The sequence below is a fragment of the Vigna radiata genome, chromosome 7 (genome assembly GCF_000741045.1).
Source record: "Vigna radiata var. radiata cultivar VC1973A chromosome 7, Vradiata_ver6, whole genome shotgun sequence".
Lineage (NCBI taxonomy): Eukaryota > Viridiplantae > Streptophyta > Magnoliopsida > Fabales > Fabaceae > Vigna > Vigna radiata.
In genome coordinates this window covers 19768052-19781398 of record NC_028357.1, presented here as the reverse complement: position 1 = coordinate 19781398, position 13347 = coordinate 19768052, and the positions used below count along the sequence as shown (strand labels likewise).

The 13347-nt window shown below is 42.2% G+C and overlaps 1 protein-coding gene across 1 annotated transcript; it reads right to left on the bottom strand.

Moving 5' to 3' along the window:
* Positions 1-315: 315 nt before the first annotated feature.
* Positions 316-5322, bottom strand: LOC111241956. Its single transcript, XM_022782743.1, has 3 exons — positions 2065-5322; positions 1420-2013; positions 316-1293 (listed from the first exon to the last, which is right to left on the bottom strand). The coding sequence occupies exons 1-3, from the start codon at positions 5320-5322 to the stop codon at positions 316-318; spliced, it is 4830 nt and encodes a 1609-aa protein (XP_022638464.1).
* Between the last annotated feature and the right edge of the window lie 8025 nt (positions 5323-13347).

The following is a 13347-nucleotide window of genomic DNA, read 5'->3' as shown; positions in this document are numbered from 1 at the left end:
GTCAAGACGCGTTCGGTCTTGAGGTGTCTAGACGCGTTCGGTCTAGCGTTTTGTATTGATGGACGTAATTGTCCATAAGGCGTCAAGACGCGTTTGGTCTTGAGGTGTCTAGACGCATTCGGTCTAGCGTTTTGTGTGTTTGATAAATATTACACAAGATATGGAGCTGGAATACTTCATTGAAATAATTCTGAAAGAGAAAATCGTTCATGGAAGGACAATGAATAAAAATATAACAAAACTTTAACTATAGTAGAATTTGAGATGGGTGACGTTCCAAGTGTTAGGAATAGCTTTTCCGTCCAGGTATTCCAGTCAATATGCTTCGTTCTTCAAATCTTCACTGATTCGGAGAGGTCCTTCCCAGTTGTCAGCTAGCTTGCCATGTGCTTTATTTTTACGTGCATCACCCCGCTTGCGCCAAACAAGGTCTCCTTCGGTGAAATTGCGGGGCTTAACTTTGGTATTATAGCGCCTGGCTATCAGTCGTTTTTGAGCTTCATTCTTGATCAAGGCAATCTCGTGCCTTTCGGGTAGGGTGTCGAGGTTCAGCCTCAGTTGTTCGTCGTTGAGAGTCATATCTTGTATATGCCGGCGAAGGGATGGTTCCCCCACTTCGACCGGTAACATAGCATCAGTGCCATATGTGAGATTGAAGGGAGTCTCACGTGTAGATCCGTGCGGTGTGCATCTGTAAGCCCAAAGTACTTCAGGCAATTCTTCGACCCACAAGTCTTTGGCTTGCCCTAGGCGCTTTTTTAACTCAGAGATTATGGCTTTGTTCGCAGCTTCGGCCTGTCCGTTAGTTTGGGGGTGGTCCACTGAACTTGTAACATGCTTGATGTCCAGCCCCTTGAGAAAGTCTTCCAGCGTACGGTCTATGAATTGCTGACCGTTATCGGTAATGATTTTTTGCGATATGCCGAACCGGCATATCAAGTGCCATATGAAGCTTTGTACCTTTCGGGCGCTGATTGTTGCGAGGGCTTCTGCCTCGATCCACTTGGTGAAGTAGTCGATTGCCACAAGTAGATATTTACACTGTCCTTTTGCGAGCGGCAGGGGTCCGACAATGTCCATTCCCCATTGGGCAAAGGGCCATGGAGATATGATGCCCATCAGTTCGGACAGAGGGATCCGAGTGTCGTGTCCATGGGACTGGCAAGAGATGCACTTTTGAATGAACTCTTTGCAATCTTGTTCAATTGTGGGCCAATAGAAACCCGCTCGTAATATCTTGGCTCTAAGCGTTCTTTTACCCGAGTGAGAACCACAAATGTCGTGATGCAGTTCCTACATAACATATTTGGCTTCTTCGATGGACAAACACTTCAACAGAGGTGTAGTGTACCCTCGTCGGTAGAGGTCATCTCCTATAAATGTAAAACGAGCGATTCGTTTGGAATCAGCTGCGCTTACCCGTACACCTTGTTCTTGCTCAATCATCAACTGTATTATGTCTTGCCGCCAATCAGCCTTGGGAGGAATGACGCTGGTGGAGCATGTTTCTAACAGAGGCTTTTCCAGCATGGTTTTGATTACTGAAGTGAGTTGGGAGTTTCCCCGGGCGTGTGTCAGTTTGAAAAGTAAATCCGCTCGGGAATTTTGCGCCCTGGGTACATGGGTGATTTTGAAGGTGGCGAACGCTTTGATGAGGTCGCTGACTTTGTGATAGTAACGTAATAAATGATTGTCCTTGACCTGGAAGGTTCCGTTAATGTGCCCCACAACCAGTTGGGAATCCATTCGGCATTCTAAATGTTCAATGTCCAGCTCGGCGGCCAAGAGTAGTCCGCTGATTAGGGCTTCGTATTCTGCTTGATTGTTACTGAGCTGGAATGTGAAGGATACTGCTTGCTCGACAAGAAGACCGTTCGGTCCCTCCAGTACAATACCGGCTCCTCCTCCTCTTTTGTCTGAGGATCCGTCTACGCTCAAATTCCACACGGACGGTTCTGCCGTCGGGGGTAGTTCTGCTGCGAAATCGGCTAAGTGCTGGCCCTTGATGGAGCCCTATGGTTCAAAACGCAATCTGAATTCGGATAATTCGATGGACCAGGAGACCATCCTTCCTGCTAGATCCGGTTTCCTGAGAATCCTGGCGATCGGATGGTTCGTTCGTATAATAACTTGGTGGCTTTGAAAGTATAGGCGGAGCCGTCTTGCCGCTGTTAGTAGAGCCAATGCTACTTTCTCCACCTGAGAATATCGTTCCTCGGCCCCCTGCAAGGTTCTGCTAACAAAATGTATAAGCTTGAAGATTGATGCCTCTTGAATAAGGGCAGCACTTACCGAATGGCTGGATTCAGATAGATATAGTTGTAAGTCAAACCCCTCTGTTGGTCGACTCATGATGGACAGGTTGGTCAGTATGTTTTTTAATGCAGAGAAGGCCGCCTCACAGTGATCATCCCAATGTCGAGGCACATTTTTCTTCATGTTTTTGAGTATCGGCTTGATATGGTCGGAGAGTTTCGGTATAAACCGTGATAGAGCGGTGAGGCGTCCGACTAAGCATTGAACCTCTTTCAACTTAGTTGGACTTCTCATCTCTAGGATTGCTCGGCATTTATCCGGGTTGGCCTCAATTCCTCGATTTGTCAACATAAAACCTAGGAATTTACCAGTCGACACGCCGAACGTGCATTTGGACGGCTTCAGGCGCAAACCGTACTGCTTGAGTTGGTGGAAGACTTCTGCTAGATCCTTCAAGTGTTGTTGATGGGAACAGCTTCTTACCACCATGTCATCCACGTAAACCTCCATGCACCGCCCAATTTGATTTTGGAAGATTTTATCCATGAGTGTCTGATAAGTTGTCCCTGCATTTTTCAGGCCTAACGACATTACCTCGTAGCAGTAATTGGCTTGTTCAGTTATGAAAGCCGTGTTGTCCCGGTCTGGAGCATACATCGAAATCTGGTTATATCTGGAGTATGCGTCTAGAAAGCTGAGGATTGTGTGTCCAGAGGCGCCGTCTATAAGTCGATCAATGCTGGGAAGGGGGTAGTTGTCCTTGGGACAAGCTTTGTTGAGATCAGTGAAATCTACACACATTCGCCACTGACCATTTGCTTTTTTCACCATGACTACATTCGCCAACCAAGTGGTGTACGTTATCTCCCTGACGAATCCAGCCTTGACCAGTTTGTCAACTTCCTTTTGTACAACCACCCTTTTTTCGGTGCCGAGCCTTCTCTTCTTTTGCGTTATTGGTCGAGCCTCTCGAAATATGGATAACTTGTGCGTGATAACGCTGGGATGGATCCCGGGCATATCTGAGGCATTCCACGCAAAGAGTTGATTATTGGTTTTCAGTAATGTGGTTAAGTTACTTTCTTCAACCGAAGTGAGATCGGCCCCTATGTTGGTGGTTTGTTCAGCATTCTTCCCCAGGACGAACGGTTTAATCTCTCCCTGGGGTTGAATTCGATCGTCTGTGTTGGTCCTAGGATCTAGGTCGACCAGGATAGCCTCAGGCCATTTCTCTTTTTTATAAGTTGTGGCTTTTAAGGAAGCGGTGTAACATTGTCGGGCGGTTTTCTGGTCTGCTCGAACGGTGCATATTACGCCGCTTTCGGACGGGAACTTCATCGCCAAATGAGGAGTCGACAGGATTGCCCCGAAAGCGTTTAGGCAAGGACGCCCTATAAGAGTGTTATATGAATTGTTCGCTTCTACCAGCAGGAAGCGCACACGGAGTTCTTTGGCCTTGTCACCGGTGCCCAATCGGGTCCTCAGGTCGAGGTATCCCCGGGTGTCAACACGTTCACCTGCGAATCCAACGATCTGTTCGTGAAAGGGTGTTATCGCATCCTCCGTCAGCTCCATCTTTTGGAATGTTGTCCAGTATAAGACGTTGACCGAACTTCCCTGGTCTATCAGGACTTTGCTCACGTCATACGGTGTTATTCGGGCTGTAATGACCATATGATCATCCTGTTCTGGGTCTGGGGCGTGAAAATCCCTGTCGGTAAAGGTGATGTCCGGCATTGATAAGGGATTTTGAGTTATCGTGTGGACGCTTCGCAAGTTCTGCAAGTGTCTTTTACGGGCCGAGGATGAGGCTCCGCCCTCAGCAAAACCTCCTGAGATGGTGTCAATGCGGCCCCTCAGGGTTGTATCTCGCTTTCTAGATCTGCTTCTCGAGCGCTCTCGGGAGCGTTCGGTCTTTCGGCGTGAAGGTTCAGGGCTTTTCCTTATCCTTTTGGGCGAGCACCCTCGTTGACTCGTGTCTGCTTTAACAAATTCCCCCAGATATTCGGCACGGATTAATCTTTCGATTTCGTCTTTGAGGCTCTGACATCCTTCTGTGGAATGTCCTCGGTTGTCATGAAACCGACAAGTTTTAGATCCGTTCGCATCCCTAGGTGAGCGTCGTCTACGAACGGTGATCGGGTTAGTTTGGAGGGCTTTTTCGAACACTTTCTCCCTCGGAACAGTGAGATGTGCATAGTGGTCGTAGCGGGGATTGAGCGGAACTGGAGGCCCTCTTCGCGGGAGCCTTTGATTATGACCTTTGTCATGCGATCGCTGGTCTTCGCGTTTAGCTTCAGTTATGGGGGCCTCAACTTTCTTGCGGTAGTGCCGTTGATCTTCCATTTTGATGAATTTGGTCATTTTTTCCTGTAATTCCTCCATAGTCTTCTGTAATTCAGCGTATAGACTCTCCGAGACAAACCCTGGTTTGAGACAGTTGGGCAGGTTGTTGATGATGAACTCATGGGTGACACCTTTTACTCTTCTTGCCGCTTCAGAATATCTGCGCATGAATGTTCTCAACGGTTCGTCTCTCCCTTGTTTGAGATTGACGAGTTCGGCAGCGGACATCTTCTCCCTCCGGTTGGCCGAAAACTGTCTTTTGAATAGAGTGGTGACAGTATGAAAACTGTCAATAGAATTCGGAGGAAGAGTGTAATACCATTCTAGGGCTTTGTCTTTTAGAGACAGGGAGAAAGCCCTGCACTTGACTGGATCGTTTTTGGAATAGAAGGCCATGGAGTCGACGAAATTCCGGAGGTGTTGTTCGGGGTCTGTTGTTCCGTCGAATTTTTCAATTTGAGGGGGAGGCCGATCGGGCATTGTAGCCTGCATAACGACTTCAGTGAAAGGTAGTAATTCAGGTGATCGCGGAGGGCGACCGCTGTCATCATGGCGACCGTCGTTCTGGCCGCTGTAATGGTCGTCGTTGTGGTCGTTCCTGTGGCCTTCATTGTGGCCGCCAGTACGGCTGTTGTCTTCCGTCATCTCCGGTCGTCTTTCTTTGAGTCGGGCCATTTCTTCAGCAAGTTTCTGGTGTGCCTCCTGTTGTTGACGAATCATCTGGGTCTGTTCCTCCAGTTAAGCTTGGAGCTGTCTTACGATAGGGAGTCTTCTCTTTCGGCCCCACGGTGGGCGCCAAAATGTTTCGGTAGGAATTTCTGGGACCGAAAGGACTAACCTCGATGACGCGATTCCGTTTTCTTCTAGTGCTTGATTTTCAAATACCTTCGCCGTCCGTTCTTCAAACCATCCGTCAAGTTCCGATCTTCACCCGAGAGGGGGGGGTACCTGTAAAGGCACTCCGACGATCAAGTTAGATGTCGGTGATGGAAGGCCCTTCAATCCTCAACAAGTTGATGCTTAGAATGGAGAGAGAGCTATTGATAATACTCAGTTAGTTATGAGAGTATGAGTGTGAGAGAATGTGTGCGTACCTTGTTTGAAGCCCTTAGTTCTTTATTTATAGGCTTTAGATTGATATAAGATCAATAGAACAAAATAAAATAAAATATAAACAGAATAAAATATAAACAAACTTGCCTGATATATCTCTATTGAGATATTATTTGATACGTGATATATGATATTGTTAATTTATTTCGTTTGTGACATGATGGGCTTCGAGCCCAATAAAGCTGGATCAGTCTGGTAATTCGGCCCGTTCAATGAGTAAGCTTTGGCGCTCGGTTTAACCGNTCGAGCCCAATAAAGCTGGATCAGTCTGGTAATTCGGCCCGTTCAATGAGTAAGCTTTGGCGCTCGGTTTAACCGGTCGTGACCGAGTGTCGGAGATATACTACCGTACAATGAGTTAAAGAGAAAAATAACATTTTTAATCCTTCAACCCACCATTAGCTTTCCTACCATATCCACTAATTTTTCCTTCAACAATATTAGGTTACAAAACACTTTAAAGAACCTAAAGAAACATGGCAACAATAATACACAAACCACACGAGCAACACCCTACCGTTTATAACACCCATTCAAAGAGCTGAAATATATTAAATAAATGCATAAAAAGTTTTCAACGATAATAGCCGCACCACGTGTATATATATATATATATATATATATATATATATATATATATATATTCAAAAGTATAACTAAACAAAATACGTTGCAGAAATATAAGAGATTCAAAACTATCTCAAAACACAAAATAATGATAGCTCCCCTTACCTCTAATCCAACAAAGAAATCTAGATATTCTAGGTCCTCCTAATAGCTTGGTTCCTAGCATTCTCTTTCGACAGAAAATAGTTCTCTCCCATTTCTTTCACGGCTACAAAATTTTCTATATCCCATCCCCCTAGCTAGGGTTTCTATTTTAATATTATATAAACATTAAGATAACTGAACTTTTGAATTGATTTTTCTAAAATCTTTTCAAAAGCCCATCAGTTAATAATATTTAAACACTACAAAACCATAAAATATAATTATCCAATTATATATTTTCATTACATATATAAACGAAATTATATTATACATAATATACAATATTACTTAACCAACCCAATCCTTATTAAAACGAAATTATATTATACATAATATATAATATTACTTAACCAACCCAATCCTTATTAAAACTGTAATTCTACAAAAGAAATATTATTTATATAATTATAAATAATATAACAAAAGAAAGATGCCCCATAAAATATTATTTATATAAATACAAAATTATATAATTATCGTCACAAGAAATAAGTTATCCCTTTTTTTTTCTAAACTACTTTAATTAACTCATTAATTTCACTCTCCTAATTTTAATTAATTTTTATCAAACACATACGCGACAATTATTATAATTATTAATACGTACCACACTTGCACATCAAACAAATTGAAAACAGATAATAAACATATATTATCCATAAAGCAAGCATGAAACAGATGACTTCTAATCCATATTAACACTCTAACCAATTGCACTGCACTTGACTTCTATTTAAGATGTTATTTCTTATTTTAATAAACATAAATAAAATCTAAACTACCTTTCTAAATATCTTTTTTTTTTTTCTGGATCTTACAACATATGTATTGTTATTAAGCAATGTGTTGTCATCATCAAAAACCAGTTTGATATAGAGTTTGTGTTTGTTAACAATCTCAACACGCTTGCCAAAGTCTCAAGAAGTTTTTGGCGCCGCTGCCGGGGACTAGTGATGAAGGTTGAAAAACAGCTATTTTCATATGCCAATTTGGACCAAATTGCACCCTTTACTACTCGGAATGAGCTTAGAATCAAGCAAAACTCAATAAATGAGTCTAAAGAGAGTCAAAAACTGTTTTTAACGATTTTATGCTTGTTTGCATTGTTTTGAAGCTAATTTGTGAAAAGTAAAGAATGGAGTTGAAGATACAGGTCGTTGACTCAAGAAAAGAGCAGAAAAATGAAGATTTGAAGAGTCGACGAACCGCCCGACGGCACATATAAACCGCCGGGCGGTCCAGGACGAGGAGAAGACATGACGATTGACGCTGGGCGGATCTGAGGGAAACCGCCCGGCGGTGGCGATTGCCGCCGGGCGGTAGGGCAATTTGTGGCAAACTGCCGGGCCCATTTTCTTACGCGCTCCTCACCTATATATACCCCTACTGCGAGTTCAGAGTCATTCTTTTGACAGGGGAGAACGACCAGACCTAATTTTTCTCTCTGGAGAGCATCTCTTGGATGCTTAGGCTCCTTTTCATCTTTTCTAGGGTTTGCTCTTCCATTCTTCTTCCATTTTTCATCTAGTTTCACCATGTCTATGGTGAACTAAACCCTATTGTTGTTGGGGAAAATAATGTAATCTTTTGATACTCTCTCTTATTGAAACTATTGATTATTTATTTGGTCTCCATATGTTTCGATTGATTATTGTTGGGTTATCATCTATGCTTAAGGCCTTTATCGTTTAACTCATTCGGTAACTAATATTTGTCTTTATTGATATGGGGACGTACAATAATGACATGAACTGGTGAGTAATTTCTTGATTTTGCAATACCACCTAGGGATAGGGGTAGGACGATCAATTGCCCTAACTTTTGTTTATAATGCGGTATTAATTACTAGGGGAGGCTAGGGATAGCAAGCCGGTAGTTAATATTAGGCCCTTTTCGCCGAGGGATCGGGTTAAGGGGAGGCTAAGAAAGTCACATAACAATTGAATCAATCAACTAATATTCAAGGGTAGTATGTAAGAAAGAGTGGAATAGATGAAATTGTTAGTACCCAACAACGTCCATTCATCCATCTTTTTCATTTGTCAATTGAATCAATTTTATTTTTGCATGTTAATATTTTTGTTCTCAAATCCAATTTATTAATTTTTATTTCTCAAGTCTTATTATTTTAGTTCACACTAACGAGGAAGCCATACGAGTCTCTTGGGAAAACGATACTTGGTCTTACCATTTATATTACTTCTACGATTTGGTACACTTGCCAATTTGTCAACAACTCGGTGTTTAAAACTAGACTTTTGTGTATAAATTTCTGTTTTAATGTAATTACAATTTCTATATTTTTGGCTAAGTTGTGGCTCTAGTGTAGCTGCTCTCCAGTGTATGCAGGGAAATATCCGTACAAGGAGGACTGTTTCATCTGAACCACTCCTTGTTGACCTTGAGATCGAGAAAACAGCTCGTAGAAACAATAGTGACACAAGGAGGCGATGAGCTATTAGTCAACAAGTGATAACGGTCTAAAAAACGTTATTTTCATGCTTAAATTTGATAGTAAAACACACCCTTTATGGCTTAGAATGAGCTTTAAATCAAGTAAAACACGTAGTTGAGTCTTGTGAGAGTCAAAAGTTGGTTTTAGAGATATATGCTTGTTTTACATTGTTTTGCAGGGTTTTTAGATGAATTAAAGATGGAAGTGAAGTAAGGTGGAATTAGACCCATGAAAGAAGGAGAAAAATGATGAAAATAAGGGTCAAGAGAGCCGTTGAGCGCCAGAATGGACCATTGAGCGCTCATAGTGATTATAGGGAAATCGCTCAACGGCAAAACTAACCGTTGAGTGGTCAAAGCGGAAGGAGGCAAACCGTTGAGCGGTGAACTTAGGCGCCTGGGCGGTTGTCTGTTTTTATTAGCTAGATTATGTAATCTTTCTGTTATCTTTTTGGGCTTATATATAGCCCAGTGCGAATCAAAAGGGGATTCTTTTGGCAGAGAGAAACGTCCAGAGCTATTCCACACACCTTGGAGGAGGTTCCTTGGATGCTTAGTGATGAGTAGTAATTTCTTGAACTATATTTAGTTTATTTCACTTAAATAAACCAGGGAATTGTGTTTAATTGTCTGTTATTTTGCCGTTTTCCAAATTCTGCTTAATTTGGTTGGAAATTCGTAATTGTGCTCATTTGGATTTTTTGAGCTGATTAAGTGCATCTCTGGTTGTAGGGAAGTTGTGGAAACATCATTTGGAACATTGGGACATGACGTGACACACTCAAAGGCTCAACATTCAGTCATTTAGATTTTAATTAAAGTTGTAATTTCGTTTTCTAGAATTCCTTAATTAGAATTAGGTGTTTTGGATCCTTTGGGGGCAATGTCGTAAATAAACCCATGTGTAGGACATGTGCCTTTTAGGTTAGTGTTTTAATTCATTGTGGACCCCATTTTTGAGGGAGGCTCTCGGTTTTTAGAGGAGAATACTGATGAGTCGATATTTTCATGATTTCACTTAGTTTATTGTACAGGAATTAATTAGGGAATTGTGCTTAATTGTCCATAGTTTCCCAATTTTCTAAATTGTGCTTAATTTGACCAGAAATTCTTATTTTAATTAATTTGAATTATCTGAGCTTATTATTTTTCATTATCGAGTGTAGGGAAAACTTTTAGAAATATATTGGGGGATATTTGGAGGTTAAATGTGATGTTGTATTTCGATTGGAAGAAGTGGGCTGCAAGGTTCTTGAAGGAAAGAAGCTTAACATGTAAATTGGATGGAATCATTTACCTTATTATATAAAAGAGGTGCAACCCATGCAAAAGGTTCAACAAGCTTGAAGAGGGGTGCGGGTGACAATTTAAATTTGGAGGTGGATGGGACAAGACGTGGATGAGCAGAGAGGTGCAGCGGCCTTCACATGGAAACATCTTGGGAGGTGCAATTGGTGAATTTTTGCTGATAAAGAGTGCACACAAAATCCCACGGCTCATGTGTAGAAGAGGGAATTCATCTTCATGACTTTATGGGCAGATAGGCCACCGAAAAGAAAGGGGTGTTGCACCACACACAATTCAATTTTATATTGAAGCACCAGCTGCAGCACAAATGGGCTTGGAGATCATCTGTTGCCTTCACGCATCAATTAAAGCACGCGACTTCAATTGGAAAAAGGATGTGAGTCACGGCCCAGCAAATTGAAGTGCAACACACACCACGCTCTAACATGCGTCCATAAACATTGGAAGGCAGCAACGGTCCAGCTTGCTTGGAGAGGTTCGCATGATGGGCTTATAAGAGGTGCAGCTGGATTTCCATGTGGACTACACATAGCTAGCAGCAACACATTGAGAAGGGAAGCGTTGCTTCATGCTGCACTCCACAGCCTTAGCCCAGAGTAACAAGAATAGGTCATCCACCCTTATTTTAAAGGCAACAGCAACCGAGTGGAGAGAGAAGAGGGCACCTCGGGATTGGGAGAGTGTCAACACCCAATTTTGTTCGGGTAACTGAATAACAGGACTTAGTTTTTGTTTTTGTCTTATTTTCAATTTTGTTTTCATTTTTATTTTATTTTTTTAGTTTTTTGGTATTTGATTTAGCTTTCTTATTATTATTAGATTTAGTTTTATTTCCTATTTGAAAAAAAATATATATAAACAAATAAATAAGAAAAGAAATGAAAAAAAAGAAAAGAAAAGGAAAACGAAAAAAAGAAGAAAAAAGGTGAACGAAAAAAAGAATGATAAAAAAAAGGAAAAAAAGTGTAGTTTTTGTCTTTTAGTAAAAAAAAAAGAAAAAGTAAAAGAAAAAGAAAGGTTTTGGCTGGGATAGGAGCAGTGTGTACGGGGTTGGACAGCGAGGGAGCAAGAAACGAATTTTGCAGGCACGATTGGGTTGGCAGACACAGTGTGGATTGGCAGAGGATATACTGGCAAAGAGGGAACAGAGGGAGGCCTTCAGTGAGAGGCAGACCATCCTCACACACACACTTCACTCCTCTCTCCCCTAAACCACAACCACCCCAACCACATTTCCTTTTTCACTACCAATTCCTCCCTCTCGACACTTCACCTTTTATTCATTTTCTCATCCCATCATCATCATCCATCCTTGACTAACTACCTCCACGACAGAAATACAAAACAAAAGAAAAAAATAGAGAAGAACCAATCACGCACAGATGCTCCCCTCCATGTTCTCCAACACCTAAAAACAGAGAAAAACTTGCCCATTTCCTAACCTCTACTGTGTTTTCCTACCGTCAATACAACAACCCATCTCAATACACAAAACGGAAACAAACACAACAGTATCACCTCCTCCGAAACCAATTCCTCCATCATGCCCAACCATAAGAACAGACACCCATTTTGTTCACTACCATTTCATCCCAATTCTTGAAGCATCAAACCCTTATCACAAACACCTCATCTGCATATTCTCAAGCAAAAATAGAGAGACAAAAATTAACCTCCATCTCCATCACGCTTCCCATTTGCTATCCTAAACAATTCCCAAACACAATTTAGTTCGATATCCACTTCCTTTTATCCCAAAAGTACATACCAGAAAACCATCTCTCCCATCATCTTCAACCCAAGCACTTTGAGTCTCTGCTCTGGATCGTCGGAGCTCACCTCATCACGGTGTTCCAAAGTTGTCTTGCCACAGCAATTCGAGCTCGCGGCTATTTCCAGTGAGATTACCGCACCGACTCCTTCGTTTTCCACGAGAATAACGAAGCGTTCTGGGCCAAATTCTTCATCCAGTTCTCCCATTAGACTTGAGACTGATACCAGATCTTGTGATTGTCATTGTGGCTGCAACCTGTGGCGGCATTGTCTTTGATTTTGCTAGGTACCAATGACGATAGATAATTGCTAGCAGAATCGATCATTGGACCAAAGGGATTGAATTTGTTGGTGAAGAAACGAATCGAAGGAAGAAAATGGCGCAACCCTCATCATCGTCTTTATTGCCATCGAAGTCCGATGCAGAGGGAAAATAGAAAAGGGTGGTAGAGGGCGATGGCGTTTTCGATGATGGTGTTGTCGCCGACAATGTTCTTGGCCAACCAGGAAGAGTGGCGGTGACCCGCTCCGCCAACAAAGACTCTGGTCTGAGGGGAAGCACGCGACGATGGTTGTTGGCAGGGAGTTAGTCTCGCGTGAGAGAAAGAAATCGAAAAGGAAGGGAGGGAGAAGGGTCGTTGTCAGTGACGCCGTGGACCTCGGTTTACGGTGGCCGGAAGGTGAGTGGTGGCCATGAGCAGCGGAGAGGCATGTCTTTGGTTTCATTCGTCCAGAAGAGAAGAATTGGGGCTGATTGCACAAATGGGGAATTCATCCGAACCCCTAGCGTTTCTGATTTAGGGCAAGGTGGTCTGGGCCTGGCTATGGGCTCCCCATCCTCTCTTCTTGCTACCATGCAACACTATTCACACCTCCACCGTGCTTCTACAGAAAGAACAAAGGGCTTTGGGCCTGGGCAACATTGTTTCTTCTTGTCGCCACGTGCACCCCTACCATTGCCTATTCGCACCCCCTTTCCATTTGGGTTGTAGCCCATTCTGCTGCTGCAAACAAAAAACGAAGTTCTGGACTTGGGCTAAGCAAGTTTCTCCGTCACCCTGGTTTTGTCTTCTGCACTCCCCTATTCTTATTGCGCCTATTGGACTGTAATGTTTTTTATTTGTTTTTTCTTTTATTATTTTAACTTTAGAATTTGTTTTATTATTGCTTGTTTGTTATCATTTGTTAATAAAAAAATAAAAAATATAAAAATCATAAAAAATAAAACAACAAAAATTTATTTTAAAAGGTTTAAGCACACGTGCGACCATTCTGTCGGCCTTGTGCTGAAAACCTTTTTCTTTTTCTTTTTTCAAAAAAATCAAC